At 36.1% G+C, this 27,632-nt stretch overlaps 2 protein-coding genes across 6 annotated transcripts in view; one reads left to right on the forward strand and one right to left on the reverse strand.

The window, feature by feature from the left end:
- The window catches only part of LOC141446851 (rho guanine nucleotide exchange factor 10-like), a 518,303-nt gene that overhangs the window by 369,595 nt on the left and 121,076 nt on the right, over positions 1-27,632 (reverse strand). The window lies entirely within an intron of this gene.
- Positions 1,670-2,362, forward strand: LOC141446581 (uncharacterized). The gene has a single exon (XM_074113122.1). The coding sequence runs from the start codon at positions 1,670-1,672 to the stop codon at positions 2,360-2,362; it is 693 nt and encodes a 230-aa protein (XP_073969223.1).

Below are 27,632 nucleotides of genomic sequence, written 5' to 3' on the forward strand. Positions count from 1 at the left end.
TTAAAGCATGCCAAACAAAAAATTAAATTTACTAAAAATTCTATACGCCAACACCTGTTAGAAAATATGATTTATTGAAAAAGCGCCCTTTAGAAATAAAAGACAAAGAAGCCGGTTAACACGAGCGTGCTAAAAATGCACGGAAGTGCACACAACTGACGTTTCCTACGTTAATAAAGAACTAAACTGCAGAGAACAGAGACCAGCTGTGCAACATTCTGCTAAGCAATCTTTGTAATTATTTCTAAACTGAATACGCTTTTCAGTATTCCTATTATTACGAGTATACTCTCAGCTGTTGTATTTAAATATTGAGATGCCATTAATTTTGTTTAAATTATTAATGAAATAAGAACAACAAAATTACAGTTTCCTTTTTTCCGGAAGTTGATTGAACCAATATTTCATAGAACATCTGGATAAGAGTTTCCCGACGTGGAAATTGTAAGAAGTTTGCCCCTTTTACTAAAGACTAAAAGCTAGTACTAAATTGTGAAAATTTCTAAGCCTAAAGTTTAGTTTAAAGGCATCTAAAGTGTTTACTAGAAAACAAGTTTCCGCTTCCCTTTAAGTTTTTTCATAAAACAAGAATTTACCATGGGAAATATTAGAAATTTTCCTCAAGAAAGGTTGTGAACCCTTCAAAAGTGAGAAGGGCAAAATTATTGTAACAAGAATTACGATTAGAAAGTGTAGTTTGTCATGATGATTTAAACGGAAGTCCCGTACTATGTCTTAATGCATTTCTAAGCTAAGTTTAGTAGCTCCTAAAACTTTGGATCCCTTGGTTCTTTAAACATCTCAATTCCGTTATTGAGCTTTCTAATACAATTTGTTGTGTTGGGGCTCTTTTCTCAGATACAGAAACTCAATTAAAGTTAGATTCTCTATATCAAACTGTACAATCAATTGAAAAGTCAGAAATCAATCAGGTGATAAAAAGAACGCGCGAACTACGTAATGGATAAAATTATACAGTCATACATTTAGTTAATTCAATGGTTAATCTTTACGATTTGTACTCAGTAATTCTTATTCTGCTGCAGTTCTCTGAGCTAGTGCATCGAAACTCCACGGAAACTGCCTGCCTCTCCTATGTATCTTCAACTTATACACATACGAACGTCTTTTTCTATGAAAAATCTGTCACGATCTACTTATCAAAAATCTTGATATTCAATACTTACAAACTTGTACTAAGTAATAATTGGGAGAAAGTGTATTATATCGAAATAATATCTTATTAATAATATTCATTAGTTGAGAAGTAGCTGCAGGAAAAATATAGATTTTTATATTTTACTGTTCATTATTTTCGGTGACTGATTCATAGTCTCAATAGGATGAAAAAATAACTGCCATTTCAGTCATGATATTCATTTATTATGCCGCGAGCTTTCGGCCTTGAGGACTAGGTGTTCTTCAGGGCTAATTTACAATGTAATATTTTTACATCATTAAAGAGTTGGTGGGTCTTCTGTCTTGTCTGTTCATGGACTCTTAACAGAAGATCACACCAACCCCTTTAATGATTGTAAATTAGCCCTGAAGAACACCTAGTCCTCAAGGCCGAAAGCTCGCGGCATAATAAATGAATATCATTACTGAAAACTGGTAGTTATTTTTTTCATCCTATTGATTTAAATTTTATTTTACTGTTTTATCACTAATGGTAATAGCCGAGTATTCCAGATGGGGACTAAGCGTTAGCAAAAAGAAAACTGAATACAAGGTGTTCAATGCTCCTCCCGTTCCGGTAGAGATAGACGGCTGGATGCTATACCCAAGTAAGGAATTTAAATATCTTGGGTACTGGCTGTCATCTACAGGAACAAGTGAGACAGACATTGAACACAAAGTAAATAATGGCAAGAAAATTATGAATGCATTAAACGCGACCCTCTGGAGCAAGGAAATAGGAATAAAAACAAAAAGGAAAATTTACCACTCATTTGTGGAAAGTGTAGCCACATACGCAGCAGAAAACTGGACGTTGTCCAGAAGAGCTGAAGGTAGCCTGTTAGCCCTAGAAATGGACTTTTGGAGGAGAAGTTCTGGTGTATCCAGGCTCCAGCGAGTTCCCAACTCCGAAATTAGGGAGAAAGCCAAAGTCGAAAAGACCATTCTCTATACAATAGAGACCAAAAGACTGAAATGGTATGGCCACCTAATGCGGATGGATGAAGATCGCTGGCCCAGGAGAATCCACAGCTTCACTCCACAGGAAAGGAGGAAACGGGGCCGACCTAGGAAGCGGTGGATGGAGGGTGTGGAACAGGCGATGGCAGCGAAGGGATTGAGAGAGGGAGACTGGGAAGATAGAGAGCGCTGGCTATTGGGTGTCGGGGATATGATCGCATAGGTTGTAAACTACCCGTTATAAAAAAAAAAAAAAAATCATTAATGATTAGCCCGTGCGCGCGTGTTTCGAACCCAATTTGGGGAGCTATAACCTAAGACTAAGGAATCTTCAGCATTCTTCCCCCAGTCGTTCTGCCCCTCAGAACTTACAGTGCATCAGTCGACACAGCTTTGAATGCACTAACCTATTTGTTCTCTAGATATTTCCAGCAAAAATAAGCAGGATTTTTTCTTGAAAAACAAGATATCTGGACGTTCCCAGACGCTATTAGCTCAAGATCGCCTTATCTTTTATCTAAATACTAGCACCAGTTATTCATTATTTGATAGTAGGGATTAATGTTCAATTCCAGATATTTTGATTCATTTCACCTAAAGGATAAAGACGCTGAATCCATCATCCCCATTGAACATCACTTCTACGATTTCTACGAGTGGGAAATAACCAACTAAATTCAGCCCAAAAAAATAAGGAAACGTGTATGCTTCTTATTTTTTTAAGTCGGACTTTGTTGGTAATGGATAAAGTCACATTGCGTGCTTTTCACAATTCAAAAAAAAAAGTTCTCATCTTGAAGTTAAAAAGGGAATTCTTTAGATTATAGTCGGCAATTTGTAACTGAAATTATCTAGTTCCATTATTAAATTAAAAAAACAATTAAAATAAAATCAATTATACGAGTCCCACCTGCTGCTATCTAGTTGTAAATTATTCCAATTAGTTGATATAAAAATTGAATAACGTAGGTATACTACTTTTTCCCCCCAATTTTAAGCACGATATTTATCAGCTGTATTCAACAATAATTACAATCCGTATACTATAGTATTATATACAATATTAAATAAAACCGATGTATTATATTCTTAATATTATGCAAACAAGATTTTGATTGTAATGTCTAATTAATAAACATACAAAGCCAACATAAATATATGTTTATATGCAAAATTGGCGTGGGCTCCTATTTTGCTAAAACAAACATTGATTTCCATTTTATCATCATGTGGATTCATATGTAAACGTTGGGAAGTAAATAACCAAATGAGAATATTATAATACAGATATGCGAATTTATAATACTAGCTTTAGCAATCACCATATGGTTTTAACCTTTAACAATAAGTGTTAGAGAAACGAGATTGGGCATAATAAACATGAATTAACGGGTAACTAATTGTGGTAACATGATTATTTAATGGGTAACCTAACAAAAACTCTTCCAGAGATTGTGGCAAAGCTGTACGAATTTTTAATGCCTTCTTCCTGGCACCAGACAAGTCCCTACAGAACCACCTCTAATCCTAATTGTCCCGAGGAAATCCCAGGCTCTAAGTTGAGTCCCGCTGGGAGGATGTGTGCTTTTTCAAGTTTCCCAGTTGTTTGAATCTTCCTTTGGACAATGGTTTCATAGTCAGTTAAGAGTTTGGTGTAAAAAAACTGTTAGTGCCATCATGATATAGCCCCCAGCTTCATCAGGTGTTCACTGAGTCGACGACAATGGTGCTGATCTTATTATTAAAAAAACATATAGTGTTTACCACTTCATTTATTAAACTATTTTTGTTTGTTTGTGCAGGTTGAACAATTTTGGACCATTTTCCGGGAGTGTTAATAAAACGGAAGTGGGTTAAAGTCGGTTGTGCCTTTTTTTAATTTTGGTTATAAACAAATGTGATCTATTTTTTAACCAGTGCGTTTTTTCTACAAAAAAATGATTCGGGTATTCAAAATTCCGTTATAAATTAGTAATAATGCGTTTTTTTGCGTTGCATATATAACTTTTTAAACTGTGTCAAGTGTCCAGTGGTGGAGCAGAGAAAGTGACCCCATCTTGGGATGTGTAACTGCAGTCATTACAAGGTAGGCCTTTATTGTAGTAATTGTAATTGTTGATCATATTTGTATGATCGGATATGTACCAAATTCTGTACGTACACCAAATTTCCTGACAAAATACTCGTATACCTCTTTGTCCGTTCGTAACTTTGTCCCCCTTAAATGCAGATTATTTTTTCTTTCATCTTTATTCAAAAACAAGCTTTACATTTATTATTATTATTTTATTAATAATTATTTTAAATAAACAATCGTATGGCCAACCTTATTGGAGATTTCCTGACTTTGTAAAACAGAGGCGGGTGAGTGTATCAATTTGAACCTGTTACAAAAATGTTTGAAGTCATGAAAAGTAGCCAGTAAACTTCGTGAAATTTATGAGGTAAATATGGACTTGTATGTGACGTGAAAGTATGAAAGCACTCGTGAACAGCGGCTACCAAGAGATGACAGACGTAATATACATTAAAACATAGTTGGAGAGCCTTTGCCTCTTTGGTCAGCTATTTACAGACGTGTAGATGGTCGTACGGACAACGTAGCCTCAAAAGTCTTGACGGGAAAAGTGGGAATAGTGTGGGTTGATAGACATTGAAACGTAGTGGAGTGCAGCTGCCTCTCTGGACAGCTGTCGTCTGGCGTGTAGATGGTCGTACGGACAACGAAGCCTCAAAAGTCTTAGCGGGTTAGTGGGAATAGTGTGAGTTGAAAAGGAAGGGCTTAGAATGAGGAGCTAATTTGGGATAGAAATTCAGGTAACCAATGAGACTAGGTACGTAAAAGGGAGCATTGACTATGTAGGATTTTGGATTGTAGGGATTGAATGTTTTTTCTGTTAGGCATCCCGCGAAGTTCTGGGTTCGTACGTCGAACATATGGAGGCTAGGATATACACAGTTTTTTGTAGCTATGCAATATATGCATCGCATGGGCCTGGCAGATGATAGCCTTTGCAGGTTCCGTCAGGAAGAGGAGGAGGAAACGGCACTGCACGTATTGTGTCAGCGTGAGGGGCTTGTCTGGCTAAGGATGTTTTACTTCTCGGGGAGGAAAAACCAAGGCCTGTGAGCTTTACCCAAGAATCGCTCTCCAGCATTTTGAGTCTGATCAAAAGGACGGGTCTGGAGGGCAAGCTCTAGAGTGGTGGGAGCCCCAAATAGATCCAAAGGGCTCGCGGTGGCGTGGGCCTTGAGGCCGCCCTAGTTTAATCTATCTATCTATCTATCTATCTAGTTATGCAATGTAAGTTTTGGAGCTTTTGTCTAAACGTCTTTTGAACATCCTTCGTTTAAGTCGAGTATGATAACGAGAATTTCCCTTATTAATGGTCTGTCTAGATGGAGTCCTAGGTATCGGAATTGAATGATTGTTGTTAGAAAATACTGCTGATAGTGGGAAGGATTTTTTGTTTTGTTTAAGATGAAGTCCAGGTGCTAGGATTTGTTTTGATCCACCTTTGTACTTCCCTTCCGGTGTTAGGGTTCTAGGAGATTAAAGTGAAATTGAAAATGGCTCGTAGCAGCTTTTCTTTGTGTGGCAAAATTCTTTTAAGCAGTATTTTGAGAATGGATTTACGTGTCTCCTAAAAAGACATTTTTATTTATTTTTTATATTTATTTTTTTTTAAAAAAAAAGCTCGCACAAACAAATGTGCCGACTAAAATTATTATTTTTATTTACATACGGGGAGAAATGAGAAAAATAAAGTGCGGCTATTTACACTGAAACTGAAATAATAATAGATTTAAAGTTGAAATCTTGAAAATAAACCTGTCCAGACATGATTGATGTAGTCGCTTTGAACATAACGCCCAGGTAATGTGAGAGCCGCCAGTGTATTTACGTCAGTGTCTGTCCAAATATTAGCCAGGTATAAGCTTGTGGGCCCCCAGTACTAACCATATTGGTGATATACCGCTTATTATGGTATACTGTGGACTGGCTAGCTGACTGGGTAACCTGATTCTCCAATCCTACGCAGTTGTTTCCATCTATCAGTTATTGTGCAATAATTCTACCATATAGAGTTATAGCTATATTAATTTTACAAATCGCACGATATTTAATGGAAACCTCGATTAATATTATCAATAAATTAAAACTGGTCCAGTAGGACAGTTGTATAAGGGTTGATCGTCAAAAACTGCTCCGAAAAAGCTGTAACGTCGAAAAACACCCAACTTTGACAAATTTTTTTTCTCTTTTTTCTATAAAAGATAAAATTCCCAAATTTTCTTTAAAATATAGGGCAAATCCTCCTTTATAACTGTAATTTTGTTGCAACAACCCAGATCTAATAGATTTCGAGTAATATGTTGCTGAAAATGAGCAAAAACGGCATTTTCAGAAATTGTTGTTGTTCTTGTTACCTTTTTTGTAAGCTGCGTAGCGCCTAAACTCGTTAACCGATTTTCACGAATGAGGTATCATTCGATTCGGAATTTTATGTAGATGTGCCTTTTGGGGGGGGTCTCAACGCTGCATCTCGAATGGTAAACTAATAAAAATGGCCGTAATATTTATCACGAGTGTTTTGGAATTACACTAGGAATATGATGATAATTTATAAATGGGAATTTCGAGCATCCTAATGATGAATCAATTCATCAATTGAATCCACATTCATTTGAAAAGCTTTTCCAATTTTGAACTTTCACCGGAAATACCCATTTTGAGTTCCTATGATTTATTTTGAGTCCCAAAATTTACGTTTTAGGACTCAAAATCGGATCAAAAATTACCACTTTACTGAACAGATATTTGTTTTTACCTTTCCCCCCCACCCGTAAAAATGATTTCCGTTTGAGGAAACTTATTTTATATTGAAGTCAACTTCCTATTTTGAATAATTACAAAAAAAAAAAGGAAGTCTATCAGTGCTCACTCGTGATAAACATTTATTTTTATACAACAAAAGAGAGAATCAAAACAAAGAAGTACAACATGTTTGTAAAAAAATAAATGTTTTTACTTCAATAAAAAATAAATAAATAGATGAATGTGAAAAAAAAGAACATCAAGATACGATAAATAATCATACATAGTCTTTTTGTTTCGCTTTATTTGTCTGTTCGTGTGTATTTTGTTTTTTTTTTTTGTATAGGTTGGGATGGGGGCTACATTTGGATTGATATACTATCTGTTGCCATTTTTATTCAATCGAGATTTTTTTTTTTTGTATAGGTTGGTAAAATTGTATAACTTCTTTTTTCCGTTTCAGTTATTACATTCGTTTTTCCAGGTATTTTTTTTTTACAAGCCTGTCAGTTTCCTTCCTGTAATAGTCGAAACTTTTGACTTTAATTTCTGGCTATTAATATTGACTTTTATTTTACCATAAGCCCGCGCCATAACAGGAAGTGTTGTAATGGCGCAGATTATCGATTTTTATGTTTTCAAATGGAAGTATTTTTTCTTTTGCTGAGGAACGACTTAGATCGCTTCCTAGAGGGATAGATCGTCTCCTCTGCTTTGTAAGCTTTACCTGGAAACACCTGTCGCCTAAAGAGATCTACTCCAGTCTCCCGTGGGAGTGCATTATACTAACGAATTTAGAACTATCTTTCTAAGTAGACAGAGCTATCTGCCTCTATTGCCTTACCACAAAGCCTACGCCGAGGCTAACTGCCTAGCCCCTACAACGAGAGAATGCCAATGTTCATCATCAAACCAAACTAAAGAAGGATTGTCCTTACTTCAGTAAATCGATACTGAAGTACAGGTAGTCCACGGGTTAAGACGGTCTCGAGTTATGACGTTTCGTGGTTACGACTCCCATTTACAGTAGTATGAAAAGCCCGCAAACTACTGTACGCCATTTGCTGTGCAGCGGCCACGGGACTGAGGAAGACGACGTCACCAGCATCCCCAGAACGCCATTAACATCGTTGTCACGATCACGTTTTGCCCTTCATTATGGCACCCAAACGTAAGGCAGCCTCTTCTGATGGCAGTGCATCGAAGAAAAGGAAGGCCATCACCGTGGAATTGAAATTAGATATCGTAAAGTACACTACTGTTTTTTATTACTGTTTCATTTCATTATTAAACGAACTATACAGTACTTTATACGCGTTTTTTAATAATTATGTTTTAAGAGGAATCGTTTTAAAAGATCTAAAGATTTAAATCGGTATGGATATACCCAGATCTCAGAACTGTTAAATAATAATTTTGTTCAGAATAATGTTTGAAATAAATAGGTTTATGACAGAGAAGTCTAAAATAAACAACAGACTAAAGGGTTTTTTTTTAAGAGTATGCTTATTTTTTTCGAAAAATAAGTTTAAAAAAGCACTCACACAAAACAAATAGGGTGAAGGGACCGGTCCAATTTAGAGCTTAAGAAAAAATTCGAGTTTCGTTTAGAATATCTTCCGTTATTTTGGCTCCAGGTGTTGGTTGGTACAATTGTGCCGCTCCTTTAGACTGTATTATGTATTCAGTAAATTCGATTTTTATGTCAACCAAAAATTATTACTTTTGTAAAAGTATTTCAATGGCCCGTGATTGACATACCGAATTTTCGGTGGTACCAGTGTTTGACATGGGGTGGGACCCGTGATTGACAACAAGTATACTCCTGAAACGACCTAAAAATTTCAAAATACCTAAATCACTGTTCCACTTAGATTTTTAACAAAAAAATCAGTCTTATTCATAATTAATAACAATCGGTTTTTAAATTGGCATACCTAAACCATGTAATATTTTTCAACATTACGCTTTTTCATGCAGTTATTGACGATCAACCCTTATACAACTATCCAACCGGAGAGTTTTAATTTCGTTCAAACCTTCTAGGGCATCTGCGTCATTCAATTATCGAGAAACTTCATTATACAAAACTTTGAAACTAGTATTGGTTACTTTGGCTCAAGAAACAGTTCGCTTATCCTTCTTGCAATGATAGGATGACGGTTCCGGAATGCTTTCTACCAAGATTTACCTGGTAGGTTATTATTGAAAGGGTTCGGTATATCTAGTTTAATAATAAGTTGCCACACACTCATCAGTAGAAAGCTTTTAGTGATGGGAAACACAGCTCTGGCAACGGACGTGATCCACAAAACTAAAAAAAATCTTCTTCCGCTGTACTGTACAAGGCTCCATTCGTCTGCTGACTGTAGATTTACCTTTAGCTTTGTACAGTACGGTAACTCGAGCGACTGGGTGCTTTATAGCAGCTTTACTAATTGATGTTCCTTGACCTACAACTACCTCCTGCAGTTAACAATACATTATATTGGCATGAAATTTTGTTCACTTATATACTACACTTTACTGAGTTATAAGTTATATGCTGCAGTTTCCTTGGGTACAGATCCATAAGTTGAGAGTTGAAATTTTTTCGGGTCATGGTTTTGCTGTGAAGTAGGGCCCTTATAACTCCCACAGCAAAACCATGACCCAAAAATATTTCAACTCTCAATATCTTCTCAACTAATGGATCTGTACTCAAGAAAATTATAGCATACTATTCAGTAAAACCGAGTGTGTAAGAACACAAAATTTCATACGAATAATCTGTTGTTTAGTGTGGGAGTTATAAGGGCCCCATTTCACAGCAAAACCATGACCCAAAAAATTTTTAACTCTCTTTATCTTCTCAACTATTGGATCTGTACTCAACAAAACTACAGCATATAACTTATAACTCAGTAAAGTGTAGTATATAAGTGAACAAAATTTCATGCCAATAATGTGTTGTTAACTGCGGGAGGTAGTTGTAGGTCAAGGAACATCAATTAGTAAAGCTGCTAAAAAGCACCCAGTCGCTCGAGTTACCCTACTGTACAAAGTGAAAGGTAAATCTACAGTCAGCAGACGAATGGAGCCATTCATGGAACAGTACTCTCCTCTGCGAAAGAGGATTTTTTTTTAGTTTTGTGGATCACGTCCGTTGCCAGAGCTGGGTTCCCATCACTAAAAGCCTTCCACTGATGAGTGTGTGGCAACTTATTAAAAAACTAGATATAGCGAACCCTTTCAATAATAACCTACCAGGTAGATCTTGGTAGAGAGCATTCCGGAACCGTCATCCTATCATTGCAAGAAGGATAAGCGAACTGTTTCTTGAGCCAAAGTAACCAATACTAGTTTGAAAGTTTTGTATAATGAAGTTTCTCGATAATTGAATGACGCAGATGCCCTAGAAGGTTTGAACGAAATTAAAACTCTCCGGTTGGATAGTTGTATAAGGGTTGATCGTCAATAACTGCATGGAAAAGCGTAATGTTGAAAAATATTACATTATTTAGGTAGGCCAATTTTTTTTTTATATCTTTTATTTGAAATTTACACCTGCACTCGTGCAGTACAATAAGTAAATATGCTGTGCGTACAATAAAAATGGCGTGGCAATCATGAATGATGATCATCCAGTGATGACCATCATTAGTCTACCAGTTGGTCACGGGGCCAACGGCGCCTCAGCCGTCTTCGTGGGTTGGAGGGAAGTGTGGTTGAGAATAGGTTTGCAGCTAAAGGATTAGGGTGAAATGATAGTTTTTGGTGGAATGTGTTGTAGCGGGTTTTGGCAAGTTCTGGTATAAATGGAATGTTGAGGTCTGTGTGTATGGAGTGGTTACTGACATAAAAGGGAGCGTTTACAATGCGGCGGAGTATTTTAGATTGGAGTGTTTGTAATCAAATGATGTTAGATCGTTTAGCTGTCCCGTAAAGTTCAAGTCCGTAAGTCCATATTGGAGCAAGAAGGGAAGTGTACAGTCGACGCTTGTTCTGTAGTGTTAGTTTTGAGCGTTTGTCCAGTAGTCTAGCAAGGAGTTTGTATCGTTTGTGTAATTCAGCCCGTTTAAGTCTCGTATGAGGGTTCCAAGATAGTCTTTTGTCTAGGTACAGTCCAAGGTACCGCACATGGTCGGCTGGTGGGATAGGAGTGTTATATAAGAAGACAGGTCCAAGAGTTGTTCGTTTGAGTGTGAAGACTATGTGTTTGGATTTGTTTGGGTTGATTTTTATTCGCCATTTTTGTAGCCAGGGTCCTAGTGAGTGAAGGTGAGATTGTAGAGAGCGGATAGCGAAGACAGGATCAGTATGTGTGGAGAGAATGGCAGTGTCGTCAGCGAAGGTGTATATGGAGGTGTTGGGATTTGAAGGTAAGTCGGCTGTAAAGATTGTGTAGAGAAGAGGAGCTAAGACGCTACCTTGTGGTACACCAGCAAGAACAGGAAAGGCCAATTTAAAAACCGATTGTTATTAATTATGAATGAGACTGATTTTCTTGTTAAAAATCTAAGTGGAACAGTGATTTAGGTATTTTGAATTTTTTAGGTCGTTTCAGGAATATACTTGTTGTCAATCACTGGTCCCACCCCATGTCAAACACTGGTACCACCGAAAATTCGGTATGTCAATCACCGGGTCATTGAAATACTTTAAAAAAAAGTAATAATTTTTGGTTGACATAAAAATCGAATTTACTGAATACATAATACAATCTAAAGGAGCGGCACAATTGTACCAACCAACAGCTGGAGCCAAAATAACGGAAGATATTCTAAACGAAACTCGAATTTTTTCTTAAGCTCTAAATTACCGGTCCCTTCACCCTATTTGTTTTGTGTGAGTGCTTTTTTAAACTTATTTTTCGAAAAAAATAAGCATACTCTTAAAAAAAAACCCTTTAGTCTGTTGTTTATTTTAGACTTCTCTGTCATAAACCTATTTATTTCAAACATTATTCTGAACAAAATTATTATTTAACAGTTCTGAGATCTGGGTATATCTATACCGATTTAAATCTTTAGATCTTTTAAAACGATTCCTCTTTTTTTTTGTGATGGTGCGGATTTCAGCCTCGTCAAATTCGATGATAGGTGGGGGTAGAATGGTGCTGATGGGTATGGCTTACAGCTTCGTTGAACTCGATGATTACCCGGTCAGATTTGGAGGTGTTTGGATCTGGCACATTTTAGGTTGCGCCAGAACCCCCATTTCCCTACTACTACTAGTTATATTTATGGACAATAAAATTGTATTTTAGATCCACAAATCATACCCCCCAATATGGGAGGGTATCTTTTCTATTGTTATATTGAAAAGAATATACGTATATTGCATTGCTAGACGATAACTGCTTGCATGAGTTGATCACATTAGTAACTGAGAGAATGGGATGCTGTATACAACAGCATCATGATCATGAGCAATGATAGTGCGTATGTGAGTTATATCTGTTGTCATCACCCTCTTCACCATCATGCACTTATTGTTCCCATTGCACTCTATGTGGTGTGGCGTGCACCATACGGTCACGATAAAATACACACTCATCTAATCAACAATGCACTACCTAAAATCCCATTGATAGTATAGAATAAATGGGACGGCCCGGGAGTGTAGGGATGAAGAGTTCTTTCATTCACTCACTCTTCCCCACGTTGAGGGAATAAAGACTTGGAAACTCTGGCCATTTATAGAGGGATGTACAAGAGTGCATTTCAATTGGTTCGTTGCGTTCAAAATGCAGCAGATATATCTTCTTCTATTTTCTGGTTTAGTGAAACAGCATCACAGTTTAGAAACTGTTTTTCCTCCCTCAACTTTTCGGTAATGTTATGTGGTTACAGCGGTGTAAGGGAGAATAATGTTCTTAAAAAAACGCAGCATGTTGTAAGAATCGTATAATAATTCCCATTGGAGTTCAATAAAATCAATAAAATATTAAATATAATAGAAATTAAATAAATTATCACTATAAAATTATGAGTAAAATGTTATTTATATTCGAATTTTCGAAGAAAATCGTGAAAAACCCCACTCGTCTTTCTCTTACTTATCAAAATTCTAACTCAAAAAATTGTCTCTAGATTCCGAACACTTGAGAAATATTAAATTCTTACCAACAATATACATTATTGTAAAACCTTTAATTGTACCAAAATTCACTAGAGAAGTCTATCCGAACCTGTCTCTCAAATTGGCTATTTGATTTAATTGCCTATTTTTTCAGGCGGGGCTTAACGTCCAACTACCAATTAGGTGTCGTGGACGGAGGCGACTAGCAAACATACTTTACTATAAATTTCTCCATATTAACCATTAAATAAAATCCAAGACCTAGAGATAGGGAATCGAACCCACTAAACCAACAATACATCTTAGCTTTGCGGGTCTAGCCTATAACCGCCTGAAATACTTTGCTATAAAGTTCTCATATTAACTAGACCAGGGGAATCGAATCCACTAACCAACAATACACCTCAGCTTTGCGGGTTTAGCCTAACATACTTTACTGTAAATTTCATGTATTAACCTTTAAATAAAATCCAAGGCCTAAGTCCGGGAATCGAACCCAGTACCACAATACATATTAGCTTCGCAGGTATTTGATTTAATAACTAAGCAATGAAAAACTCTCAACAGGAAAACACTATTTTCTTCCAAAAATTATCTTAGAGATTCTCTGGAAAAGTAGGGTTTTCTTTAATTTTGTTGTACTAAGATTTTTCCTTGGTAAATTCGAATAGCATTTCCGGGGAAGGGATAATGTTTAAGGTTTTCTTTTAAAGGACCGTTTAAGTATAAAGTAAGGCCCTTTCTCATTCAGATTATTAAAGGGAGTCTTTCTCTCTCTCTCTTAATATTTAGAAAATTCTAAGGCTAAAGAAAATTCTTTGACACTTTGCGTTATCATTTTTCATAGATTTTTTCTTTAAAAATTTATATCAAAGATTTACTATAAACATTCGCATTAATATATTCCTTCCATTTTAAGATTTAGCATAGACGCAGTCTTATGATGTTTCAGAATGTCGTTAGCAAGATTTCTTTTTTGTTTTTTTTGTATCAGACAGTTGTATAAGGGATGATCGTCAAAAACTGCATGAAAAAGCTGTAACGTTGAAAAACACCCAACTTTGACAATTTTTTTTTCTTTTTCTATAAAAGATAAAATTCCCAAATTTTCTTTAAAATATAGGGCAAACCCTACTTTATAACTAACTTTTTTGCAACAACATAGATTAAATAGATTTCGAGAAATACGTTGCTGAAAATGGGCAAAAACGGCATTTTCAGAAAATGTTCTTGTTGTTGTTGTTCTTGTTACCTTTTTTTGTAAACAACGTAGCGCCTAAACGCGTGAACCGATTTTCATGCATTATAAAATACGTTTCTTAATTAATGAACGTAGAACAAGATGACATGAGAGACATTTGAAGAAGATACCCCGTGGTATCACTTCTTGGAGATGGAATCAGTGAAGATGATAACCATGTTTACTGGCGCTTCAGTCTTCTACTTCTAAATAGGGTATTTGTTAAGACTGACAACTGTTGTAAAAGAGAATCGTGATGATAGTAGATAAGGAGTTATGGAATCTTTGATAGTGGACACGAAGGGAGGATAGATCATTACGTAGGGTTTTATTGGGAGACATGATAAGTAGCATTCGTAGGATCTTTGGATTATAAGAATTGGATTTGGTAAGAAATGGAATCCCTTTCCCTTTTGATCCCTTTTGATATTACTAATCAAAAGATCAATCAAAATTGTTGTAAAAATACTGATTGTGATAAAATTTCGTCAATTTAAACAAAAGTTAAAATTGTTAAAAGGATAGTGAAAAAAAAGGTGTGGTCGGTCCAATGCCCTTTCAGTTTACATTCAATGAGCCTTCAACCATGAAACCCTTTCTGCAAAATTATATTTAGGGTCGCATTCAATTTTTTTTTTTTAGTAAACAATGCGCTCTTCCTGAAAAACAAAAAAAATTCCAGTTTTTTTGTACATTAAAAACATTACGTACTAAATTGAAATATTGTAAGGGATTTTTGTGCTTTACAAAAAATGATGGTGGTACTGGGTAGCTGGATTTTTTTTTTTTTTTTTTTTTTTTTTTTTTTTTTTTTTTTTTTTTTTTTTTTTTTTTTTAGGTTTAGGGCCTTTCCAGTATTATAGGGAATAGGAAAAATTTGCACAGCCCTTCAGGGTTGCTACAGGCAGATATAGCCGTCTGTTATTCAATGCATATAAATGGATTCAGTACCGTTATCTTGAATATATATATAGTTATTTTTTTTTTTTTTTGTTTAACCTAAGCCCTACACGTAGGGCGAAATTCCCGGCCCCGCCCCCCCGTTCTGCCTTTATTCTTGAAGCAGGATGACACATATTACTTTACAAAAAATGAATAAATAAATTATTTTTCAAATAAAGAGAGATCAAATTTATTCAATTTTTATTACGTAATTTTATTGAAACTAATCTAGAAGGCACTTGTTCTTTGATTTGTAGAAAACAGCTGATGAAAAATTAGTAAACAGAACGGGTTTTGAAATTTTTGTTGTTGATTCAGTAAAAATGAATGAAACAATTTTTTTTAGCCTAAAATACAGTGTATTGTAATGAAAAAATGAGACTATAGGAACCTACATTCCCTCTGACCTCAGAATTCCTTTTAAAAAATGTCCCAGGGATATTGATCTAAGCGTATTTATTGCTAAAAAAGGGAGTACAGAGAAAATTTAAAGTGGTGTCAGCGCGTGAACGTTGACACCCCAAAGCGTAGCGTTAATCGGGGCGCTATGCGCCAGCGGATAAAACCGGAAGTGACGAAGCGGGTCACAATAATCGTGAATAGGTCACACCTGAATACCTGCAAATATATATATATTTAGAGTAGAGCAGAGGTAGGAATGAGTAACACTTACCCTTGCGGCCGGATGTGAAGCTCCTGAAGCGCAGTGCTAGAAGTATAAGGGCGAATGCCAGGACAGCGGATATGGTAGAGGTATAAGCGTCTCTAAGGAAAGCGGAAATAGTACATGTATATGCGTCTAGAAGGAAAGCGGAAATAGTAACTGTATATACTTGTCTGAGGGTTAAGCGTAGCGTGGAGGAAGTGGGAAATCTCAGGAAAGGCGTAAGGAGAGGACGAACCTTGCACCGGAAGCGGGTCCACGGAGTGGCCCGCGAAGCGTAGAATTATTGGGGTGATGTCCCTGGATGTCAATCGAGTGCTGGTACGTGTATACCACCAAGGCGGAAGCGAAGCGTAGCAGCGTAGAGAAGCGGTAAGAAGCACAGTAAAACCAGCAGGCTCAAAGGCACATACAGCAGACCAAGCACCGTACAGGACGCTGGTCAGTAGCGGACTCTCTCAATAGATAAGGAGGTGACCCTATGGTCTAAGAGAAGGTAGAGGGGGTAGTTGGGCAGCGTGAGAATGGCATAGAATAACATCGAAAATAAGTTAAAATATATACAAAGCTGAAAGTCCAACCAGCGGAGGCGAACGTCAGTACGCGCGCGGGCGATGGGCCGACCAGCGCGAAGTCATAGCCAGCCGAACTGGCCGAACGTCTCCGATAGCGACCGAACAAGTGGAAATTTCAGAAAAACTCTCAGAACAGTAGAAAATTCGTTCAGTAAGTCGTTTACTTGGGGATTATGGGACATTTTAAACTCGAAATTTAAACAATAAATGTATCCCTCTTTTATTTATTATTCTTAAAATATTATTGAGATTGCTCTGGGGAATCAATCGTCAATAGTTTCATCCAAATTTCCTCTGATTCTCAAATAATTCATCCAAATTTCTCGTACCAAATTCGCTACACTTTCGTTAATTATATATTTAACAAAAAACTGCATGTATTATCAAACGGTAAAGAAGAAGAGGAAAAAACTTGTAAATGAAATTAAAATTATAATAAATTATGAACATGAAAGAATAAATAATTTATCTTAATACACGTGTGTTTGTCAGTTACAAAACCCGCCATTACATTTACCAGAGGTGAGACGGATGTTAGTGGCGCCATCATGCGGGAAATATTTACCTGTTCATTAATTGGGAGGGAAAAAAAAACACACCTAAAACACATTGCCTGGCACTCTTTAACAGAAATATTAATGAAGCCACATTCTGGACTTAATATGGCTGTGCATGGTTAATGTGGATTATAAAATGAACCATATATATTTTAATAACGTCACATTTTTTTTAAAAAAATAATTTAGATTATCTTTCATTATGATTGTTTAATAATTTCTCTCGTTTTTAATGTTGATTTTATTTTTCAATTGATTGTTTTTAATAAGAGACAAAATCAATCAGGTTTTGAGCATAGATACCATTATTCTAACTTACAAAATTTCTTTAAATAACATTTAAGTTTATCTTTCATTTTTACCAGCAATATTAAGTTACACTGAAACGTAACATTACAGGGAACTTTAATCAAACATATCGTCGAAAACTAAGCCGATAATACGAGACGTTGAATTTCAAGGAAACTGAAATACCCTCTAAATTAAAACCCTTATAAACTGCTCCACAAAAAAAGTGGCGCACTTTGAAAAAAGCGTTTATTTTTTGTTTTATCACATTTTGGGCAAAGATTATTAGTTTTAATTGTTTTCATAAACTGTCAGGGAACAATTAATCGAATCAAGGTCCTAAGTTTCACGTAAATAGAGAAGCAATTCCTCGTTTAATCCCCTACGGTCTTTTTGTGTAAACAACAACATGAACATCACCTCAACAGTAAATAAATTTATTGACCTCTACAGTTGCGTTTCGGCTTTTTTCAAGCTGAAAGCATTGCAAATTCTTAGAAAATGGTGATTACTGCAGAGCAAGTGGCCTGTATTATTGCATTAGTTGAGGATGGACGGAGTCAGCGGTACGCAGCACGAACGTTAGGGTTGCCTGAGACCACCGTCAGTAGAGTCATCCATCGTTACCGGGAGACAGATCTCTGCACTCGCAGGCAAGGTTCGGGTCGACCAAGAGCCACAGAAGCACTTGATGACCGATTTATTAGAATTCACATTCTAAGAAATCGTACATCAACTGCTTCTGAAACAGCTCAAACACTGCTTACTGTTCGTGGAGCTTCAGTCAGTGCCGAAACTTTACGAAGAAGGCTCGCTGAAATGAATTTACGCCCTAGGAAGCAAGCCACAGGACCATTGCTCACCGTAGACCATCAGAGAGCCCGTCTAGAGTTCGCTAGGGAACACCGCAACTGGTCTGAGAACGATTGGGGAAACGTTCTCTTTTCAGACAAGTCCCGTTTTGCTCTCTACGCACCTGATGGGAGGCGACGAGTTTACCGAAAGCCTGGGGAGCGCTACGCTCCGTGCAATATTTCTGGTAGACTACCATTCGGAGGTGGTTCAGTGATGGTCTGGGCTGGGATTTCTATGGGGGCTTAGACTGAGCTCCACGTGTTCAACAGGGCAATCTTGAATGCAGATTTGTATGTGAGGGAAATTTTGCAGCAATATGTGATACACTAAGCACCATTTATTGGGGAAAATTTTATTTTTATGCAAGATAATGCCCTACCACACACTGCCGCCTGTGTTGTTCAATATCTACAGGATACTGGCATTCGTGTTTGAGGTGGCCAGCACGCAGCCCGGATTTAAATCCAATCGAACATCTTTGGGATGAGCTGGGTAGGCGATTAAGATGGAGAAATAATCCTCCCAGGAGCTTAGAAGAGTTGCGAGGTGCTCTGGTGGAGATGTGGGAGGAATTAACACAAGATTTCGTGAGAAACTTAATAAGGTGTATGCCGAGGAGATTGGATGCAGTAATGCGAGCAATTCACGTTACTAAAATTCTCTTTCTCTTTTTTAATCGGAAGAAATACATTTTTTTTAAACTCATTTTTTGCCGAGAAGTACTTTTTTGTTAAATTAAAGGTTTTCATTTCTTTTAGATCATTTTTTTATGTTATTTTAGCCTTCCCGTAACTTTATACTTCTTATATTTGCTAACTAAAATGAAATGTAGAATAAAAAAGTTACAGAGAAAAAAAAATAACGCATTTTTAAAGTGCGCCACTTTTTTTCTGGAGCAGTGTATCTCAGTTTCTAATGATACAGAACCATTGAGATTATAGCTAATTTTAGATAACTCTAGTTTCTACATTTGAGTGAAATATCATCTATGTAGGCCTACAAAAACCAGTATTATGGTTATGGGACGGTGAATTTCATGGAGATTGAAATACCCACCAAATTCAAAACCTTATATATTCTAATGATCTGAAAACTCCCACATCTAAATCTACATGAAATTCTGAATCGAATGACTCATTCTTGAAAATCGGTTCCACGTTTAGGCGCTATGTTGTTTACAAAAATGGTAAGAAGGACAAGAACTATTATTTTTTGGCATCGTTTTTCTCAAAGACTAAAAAATTTACGTTATTGCAAAAAAAATTACAATTATAAAGGAGGATTTGTCCCTTTATTTTAAAGAAAATTTGGAAATTCTATCTTTTTATAGAAAAAAAGGGAAAAAAATTGTCAAATTTGGGTGTTTTTCAACGTTACGCTTTTTCGTGCAGTTTTTTTGCCGATCAACCCTTATACAACTGTCCTACCTGGACAGTTTTAATATCGTCGAAAACTGTTCTGAAAAAGAGTTTCATGAAGAGGTCAATAAAAATAAAATTTGGGGAGCCCTCGCCGTGAAAATCACAATAAGTGGACAATATTTTATCCTATTCCGGTTTAGTTATTTCCTACAACTTCCGATTTTAGGTACACCTTTAATACTCCTTAACAACACCTAATAATATACAGTCAGCTGATATTAAAGAAAATCACTGCTGTTATTTCCACGTGAATTACTCGAACTAGCACTTCCGGCTGAATATAGAGTCCGTCATTGGAAACCTAAACTAAATAAATTTTTTTTGAAGTTTCTGTGATTTTTTGGTATTGTTTTTGATTTATACTCTTCACAGACTCACTTATTTGGACTCAGGGGAACTAAAAAAAAAAGGGGGAATTTATTTTTGATGAAAACTCTATTTTGGGAATTCTGTACGATCGTAATATTTCCTGTTTCCTGTTCTAAAAAGAAAGTCTCAAAATCTGGTGTGTAATAGTCAAATTAGTTCCTTTTATAGCAAAATTAAAATTTTTTCTTAAAACGTTGTTTGGACCACATAAATTATTATAATTATTATTTTGTTTTAAGTTTAAAAATTCTCTATTTTCTCGTAAATGGGTTACGTTTTCTCTCTTACCTAAAATATTCTCTAAGTTATGCATTCAAGCCAACAGCATCACTACAGAAAACCATCTCTCTAGGAACATGTTTCTACCATACACTAGGGAATTTAAAACAAGCATATTTCAAGATAAAACATGAAAATAAGTTACAAACCTAATTAGAGCAAGAAAATAAATTTAGAAGAACAAGACAGCTTAAAATTTAAATTTGAATTTTATGTACATAAATTATTTTAAATATTAAATAATAATAAATGATGACTAGACTAGAAAAAAGGAAAATACATTGTGAACAGTCGCAATAAATTTTAAATTTAAACCTAAATTTAAAATTTGCAATGCAATACTTAATTAAGACGGAGTCATTGCAATTTTCACATCATCAGAAATTGTTTGGTACATTAGATTCTATAATGGATTCGATTATTGGTAAATTCGGAGAAGTGGAAGTTCCAGAAAAGAGATGTGATTCACCCCTAGCAACGGCGTCTGTGTCCACTAACGAGGGCTGAAGGTCCTTCAATCTCCAACAAGATTATCTCTTGATCATGGCTATGCTTTGTCCGATCCGTTCAAAAATACTACTCTTGCAGAATTTTTTTTTTTTTTTTTTTTAGCCCTTTTTGTGTCTTCGTAGTAGTTTTGCTCGGCCCTTTCCGCCAATATTGGGCCTTTGTATTGGAACTGTAGTAGCTTCTCTATAGCAACATCCCGCGTATACATTTATCGAACGAGAACAGTTAGATGTTCTTCCACCAATTCCGATCTTTACTCTCGATTCTCCTTTCGATTGTTCTTCTCCAGCATTCATTCTCTTCTCTGTCCTCGATGATTACTTCTCTGTGAAATGTTTGAACTGTTCGGTTATATGGCTTGTGCCATAATGAAAGTCCTGAAGAACTGATTGTTTTCCTTTTGGCTGTTTGTGTGTAAGTGAGTCTGTCTCGCACGTGACCTGCAGCTCATTACATTGGCTCTCCTCGGGTCTGGTCCGATTTCTCTGAGACTCTTTTTTATTCATTTACACTTTTTATTATTCTTTTTTTTATTTATTTTTATTTTGTTTATTCTTAAATATTCGGAATTTAGGCTCTTAATAAATAATTGTGAATATTCCATGGTATTTCAGATGCAATTTCGTAAAAGAACTAATAAGTTTTAGTTTATTTCATTGTACAAATTTGCCCTTAAGCCCTTAGGAGAAGGGGTTGAGAACAAAGAAATTTATATATATATGTATAAAATATATACAGGGTAACCATGGTTACAGGCTCCACCCACTTTTTTTTTAAACGGCGGGAAATTTTGAAAAAAGAAAAACACGTATTTAATCATTTTTAGTCTAGTTTATTTTCAGAGATTGAACCATTTTTTGAAACCCCTGTATCTCGAGATACAGCATCCAACTTTTGTTTTTCAAATGGAACGTTATATTTTTTGTTGCATATTTTTATATTATTTGAGCTCCTAAAAAAAACAAAAAAAAATTTTTGAAATCGGTTAGGTTTTTCAAAAGTTATGGTAACTTAAAATATGAAAAACAAATTTCAGTTTACTGTCAAAATTACTTTATTTATTTAAAAGAATCTGTTCAAACTGGGCACAACCAACGGATAGGCAAGCCAAAACTCTGGGCTCCCACGCTTTGCTTGTAGCAGCACTTATGGTGGCGAAGTCAAGATCTTGGGAGGCTAGAAGTATTTGACGTTCAGGTTGTTTTTTCTACAAACGTTTGGTGTGGAGTTTTAGGAAATCAACTAATCGGCCCATACTTCTACAGAGAGAACTTAACGGGTGCAAGGTATCTAACTTTTTTTAAGAGACATTTTGCCAGTTCTGCTTGAAACTGTTCCTCTACAACGTCGGCTAGATATTTATTTTCAACAAGATGGTTGCCCGGCACATAATGCGAGAGTGGTTCGAGGTTACATGGACAGAAATTTTCATGAAAAGTGCTTAGGGACTCATTGTCCCATCCAATGGCCATCTCGATCTCCGGACTTAACCCAAATGGACTATTTTTTGTGGGGATACCTAAAAAAATAAAGTGTAAAGTATCCTTAATCCCGTGGCTTCAGTCGCTGATCTGAAACGTCGAATAACTCTAGCCTCCCAAGATCTTGACTTCGCCACCATAAGTGCTGCTACAAGCAAAGCGTGGGAGTTCAGAGTTTTGGCTTGCCTATCCGTTGACTGTACCCAGTTTGAACAGATTCTTTTAAAAAAAATAACGTAATTTTGACAGTAAACTGAAAATTGTTTTTCATATTTTAAATTACGATAACTTTTGAAAAACCTAACCGATTTCAAAAAAAATTTTTTTTGTTGTTTTTAGGAGCTCAAATACTACAAAAATATGCAACAAAAAATTTAACGTTCCATTTGAAAAACAAAAGTTGGATGCTGTATCTCGAGATACAGGGGTTTCAAAAAATGGTTCAATCTCTGAAAATAAACTAGACTAAAAATGATTAAATACGCGTTTTTTTTTTTCAAAATTTCCGGCCGTTTAAAAAAAAGTGGGTGGAGCATATAACTCTGGTCACCCTGTATATTTTTCAATTGTTCAATATACATTTTTAGGCGCCACGGTAGCCAAGCGGTTAGAGGCGAGGCCCGCAAAACAAAGTTGTATTGCGGTATAGTAGGTTCGATTCCCCGTCTGGTCTTGGATTTTATTTAATGTTTAATAAAGGAGATTTGCAGTAAAGTATGTAGGCGATTATAGATAGGCTAGACCCGCAAAGCTAAGGTGTATTATTGGTTTAGTGGGTTCGATTCCAACGGTCTAAGTCTTGGATTTTATTTAATGGTTAATATGAGAAATTTACAGTAAAGTATGTTTGCAAGTCGCCTCCGTCCACGACACCTAATTTGGTAGTTGGACGTAAAGCTCGCCTGAAAAAAAAATAGGCATTACAGCCCACGCAGGGCCTTAGCCTTCTCAATTTTCAAATTGAGGTTACAAAACGTATTAAAGCTTTTGCGGGATAGGGTTTTCGGCTATACGTCCAACTCACGAAACAAGCGGGGACCTTGGATCAAATGGGTTTACCCCTATTTGCCGACGCTATCTCCAAGCGAGGGTAGCCCTTGGGTTTATTAGTGTTTGTGCCTTGGTGTGCTTGAATTTAGTAAGTGAATTGTATCCCCTATTGTGCAGCGAAAGTGCATGGAGTACTGTGCTAGGTACCCGTGGGATTGCAACATCCAGAAAGCTGCCTCCTGTGGGAAGATATTATTTTACTTTTATATATTTTTAATAAACTGAACGGCAGAGAATTCGGCTGCCTTTTACCACGTTATTGATTACCAATTTATTGCTCATTACACTTATATTCCCTTTTACTTTAATTGAACATAAAATAACAAAATTGAAGATATTAATAACGCCTATTTCTACCTCTTGTTTTTATGGCTGCTTGAAGCTGAATCATTCTATATGGTCAAAATCTTGGTTGGTTCCCTAGAGTTTATATTTTCAAGACAAGGTTATTTCATGATTGTGGTTACACCATTAACTACAGGTAGCAACGTGTTGTTTTATTTTTCTTCTTCTCTTTTTTGGCGGCCATCATTGGCAAAGGGAAAACATACTAGCTGGGCGAAGGAGAAGGCTTTTAGGGGGTAGGGGTATTATATCAAGGTAAAAAGATTGGTCCAGCGTCTTGTGTATGACCCTGGGGGACCATGGAAACGGGCGGGGGCCGAGATGGTATTTCTCTTCTCTCTCTCTGTCACACACCACACACACACACACACACACACACACTCCGTCGTCTTGTGGCTAAAGTGTGGGTTCCCCTACCTTCGAACTCTTCCCAACGAACAACTTAATGATGGGTTCTAGGTCGCCTTGGAGTTGTGCATCAACACCTAAATTACACACCTCTCTTTCTATAATAGCAACAAGCAGCACAGCAGAGCCGTCATAGATGCCTTCTAGACAATCTACAATAATATTCTACACAGTTGGGTTTAGTGTTGTTGTGGCACCATCTTTGTTTTGGGATATAGGCACCACTTCTACTAGATACAGAAAACAATGTACGGAGAGCGGCTTCAATCTCCTTTATTGTTACTCCACCACTACCTCCTCCTCCTCCTCCACCTTGATCTCTAACTCCCCTTCCTCCTCATAGCACCATCTCTCTCGGCTGGTTTCTTATTCCAAAATGGCCGATTACTAAGTGATATCCCGTCGTGTAATTGTGTTCCCTTCTCCACCACAAAAAGAAAAAGGAGAAGAATTTTGTTTTATCTTATTTTCTTAAACTCATTCCTTCGCATTCCCTCCATAACTTTCCATAAGTATACATTCTTTCTTTATAATTTGCTTCATACTGCGAAAATTTTAAAACGTGAAACTCTGAACATAACAAGTCTATCCCAAACTCCTACCCGAAACTACACTGAAACGATTCAAATATAAATTTTAGGTTCACAAACAATGTTCAAAGTTCAGAGAAAATCGATGGGACCTGTTGCGGGGAAATCTTAAAAAAAAAAAAAAAATGGAAAATACATTCAGTAAACGTGCTTACTTCCGGTTAAATTGACTCACTCCAAGACTGTAACCATTATCCTCATTTCCCTTTAGATGGTAAACCTGAACTACCTCCTCCTACTGCTGAAAATATTCTTAGATCCGCAATGCTGGATAAAAATCTTTCGATACCCTCTTCTAATCTAGTCTGCAGACTCACAACGTACACTTCCTTTCAATCTCAAACTATTATTTCCTTTACTTTCACGAGACTCCAAAATGACTTGTGACCAAACAAACTCCTCCTTTAGAAAGTGGTCCTTAGGCCGATGTTGCTCTACGCCTGGACTTGTAGTAAGCAACATCAAGAAACTCCAGGACTACACAGAACAAATTTCTGAGACTCGCAATAGACTCTCCACGACGCACTATAATTGACTCACTCCACGAGACTGCGTCCATTACTCCCGTACACTCCTTTATCCAAAATCATCTGCTGAAACTCCTTTCCATCCTGGACTGTCATCCTAATCCACTGTCATAGCCTCCTACAGATCCTTCTATACTCTACAGGCACAAAAGAATCAAACACATACTCCTCTAATTTTCTACACTAGCTGCAGGTTTTTCCTTCCTTTTTTCCCTGCATTCTGTTTCCTTCAAATCTTAAGCTCTCCACATACCTACCACTGTTATGAAGGTTATAAAGTGTTATACTTTCGCACTACATGTCTGTATTTATTATACATATTTTTAATAAAGATTTATCTATCTATCTTGCGGTAGAGAAATTTTTTTTAAAGTCAAAATTTTAGCAAATCAAAGAAAAGCTATGGCGATAGAATCGCACTTATCGCTGAAATACCATTTTAGTGGTTAACGTCCCAGCATTTCCTCTCTTCCAAAAGTGTCTTAAATAGAATTTTCCCTGGAAAAATGTTTTAAAGGAAAAAGTTCTGGTTCTATAGTAAAGTAAAGTAGTAAAGTAATCGCCTATTTTTTTCAGGCGGGCCTTAACGTCCAACTACCAATTAGGTGTTGTGGACAGAGGCGACCAGCGAACATACTTTTCTGTAAATTTCTCATATTAACCATTAAATAAAATCCAAGGCCTAGACTGGGGGAATCGAACCCACTAAACCAACAATACATCTTAGCTTTGCGGGTCTAGCCTATAAACTCCTAACATACTTTACTATAAATTTCTCATATTAACCATTAAATAAAATCCAAGGCCTAAGACCGGGGGAATCGAACCCACTAAACCAACAATACATCTTAGCTTTGCGGGTCTAGTCTATAACCGCCTAACACACTTTACTATAAATTTCTCATATTAACCATTAAATAAAATCCAAGACCTAGACCAGGGTAATCGAACCTACTAAACCAACAATACATCTTAGCTTTGCGGGTCTAGTCTATAACCGCCTAACACACTTTACTATAAATTTCTCATATTAACCATTAAATAAAATCCAAGCCCTAGACTGAGGGAATCGAACCCACTAAACCAACAATACATCTTAGCTTTGCGGGTCTAGTCTATAACCGCCTAACATACTTTACTATAAATTTCTCATATTAACCATTAAATAAAATCCAAGCCCTAGACTGGGGGAATCGAACCCACTAAACCAACAATACATCTTAGCTTTGCAGGTCTAGTCTATAACCGCCTGACATACTTTACTGTAAATTTCTCATATTAACCATTAAATAAAATCCAAGGCCTAAGACCGGGGGAATCGAACCCACTAAACCAACAATACATAATAGCTTTACTGGTCTCTCCTCTAACCGCTCGGCTACCTTTCTGGTTCTATACTTAGGCGGATAAAGAGTTAAAAAGAAAATCTGGGATACCATTTTCGAGAAAAACTCGAAACAGTAATTAAAGAATTTCCCCCCCCCAAAAAAAACTTCCTTTTACAATTTTTAGAACCCTTTTTTGGGGGTAGAAAGTTGGGAAAAGAGGGATAATTGTAATATAAAGATTAATCTCATCATCCATTTTTAATTGTTTTTTTTCCGTAATTTATTCGACTTCTGTGCCATTTTCATAAAATATTAATATGAATTTAAAATATGGTAATTAAAATTTCTAATTTTAACCTTTCAACCTAATTACTTAGTGAATTTTCTCTTTTTAGAAACTTTTCTTTATAATTTCCTTGAAAATGGTTACAACTTTTATATGAATAGTAATTCTAGGAGCCGGAAGTGGTAGCGTTCCCTCTAAAGAACCATTTCATTGTATTGCCCGATTTCACAAAACTCTAGAATGTACTTTTTTTTCAAATTAGGAGTTATTAAGAAAATGTAAATGTAATTGGGGGGGGGGGGATTGTAGTATGAAAAATTCATGAGAATGACATAAACAGATTTACTTTTCTTTTTTTTCTTTTTATAGTTTTCATCATTCTTGTTTATAGAAACTATTACTATTCTGTAGTATAACTTTATAGTTTTTTTTGTTTTGTTAGAGAACATTAAAAAAAGTATTCCACCGCTTCCTCTCTCTCCCTTACACCCTCTCTTTTTTACATCCTCATTCGCTCTCACTTCAAACTTTAGAGCTCGAAAAAGTATTAAAAATTTCATTATTCAACTTACAGGAAACAGCGCGACTTGTACCAACCGACACTTTTCTGTAATTCTCTATTACGCCATCTATATTTTTATGTTATTCTTTTTAAACAATGTTTTTATTAGCAACCATTTTTTATGGACTTCATTTATTGCCCTTTCTACTTTAATGTCCTTCATTATTACTTTTATTTTTATTATTTTCTCTTACTAGGTAATTTTTATTAGTAATTATTATTAATACCATTGAAACAAAATTATTATTGAGCTTAAGACAAAAAAAAAATTGTACAAAAGATATTGTATTGTTTTTAATAAAGCAATAGTTCGATTTATTGATCGATTTTTAAT

Source organism: Rhodnius prolixus, unplaced genomic scaffold, assembly GCF_049639745.1.
Source record: "Rhodnius prolixus isolate KJV_2025 unplaced genomic scaffold, Rpr scaffold_7, whole genome shotgun sequence".
Lineage (NCBI taxonomy): Eukaryota > Metazoa > Arthropoda > Insecta > Hemiptera > Reduviidae > Rhodnius > Rhodnius prolixus.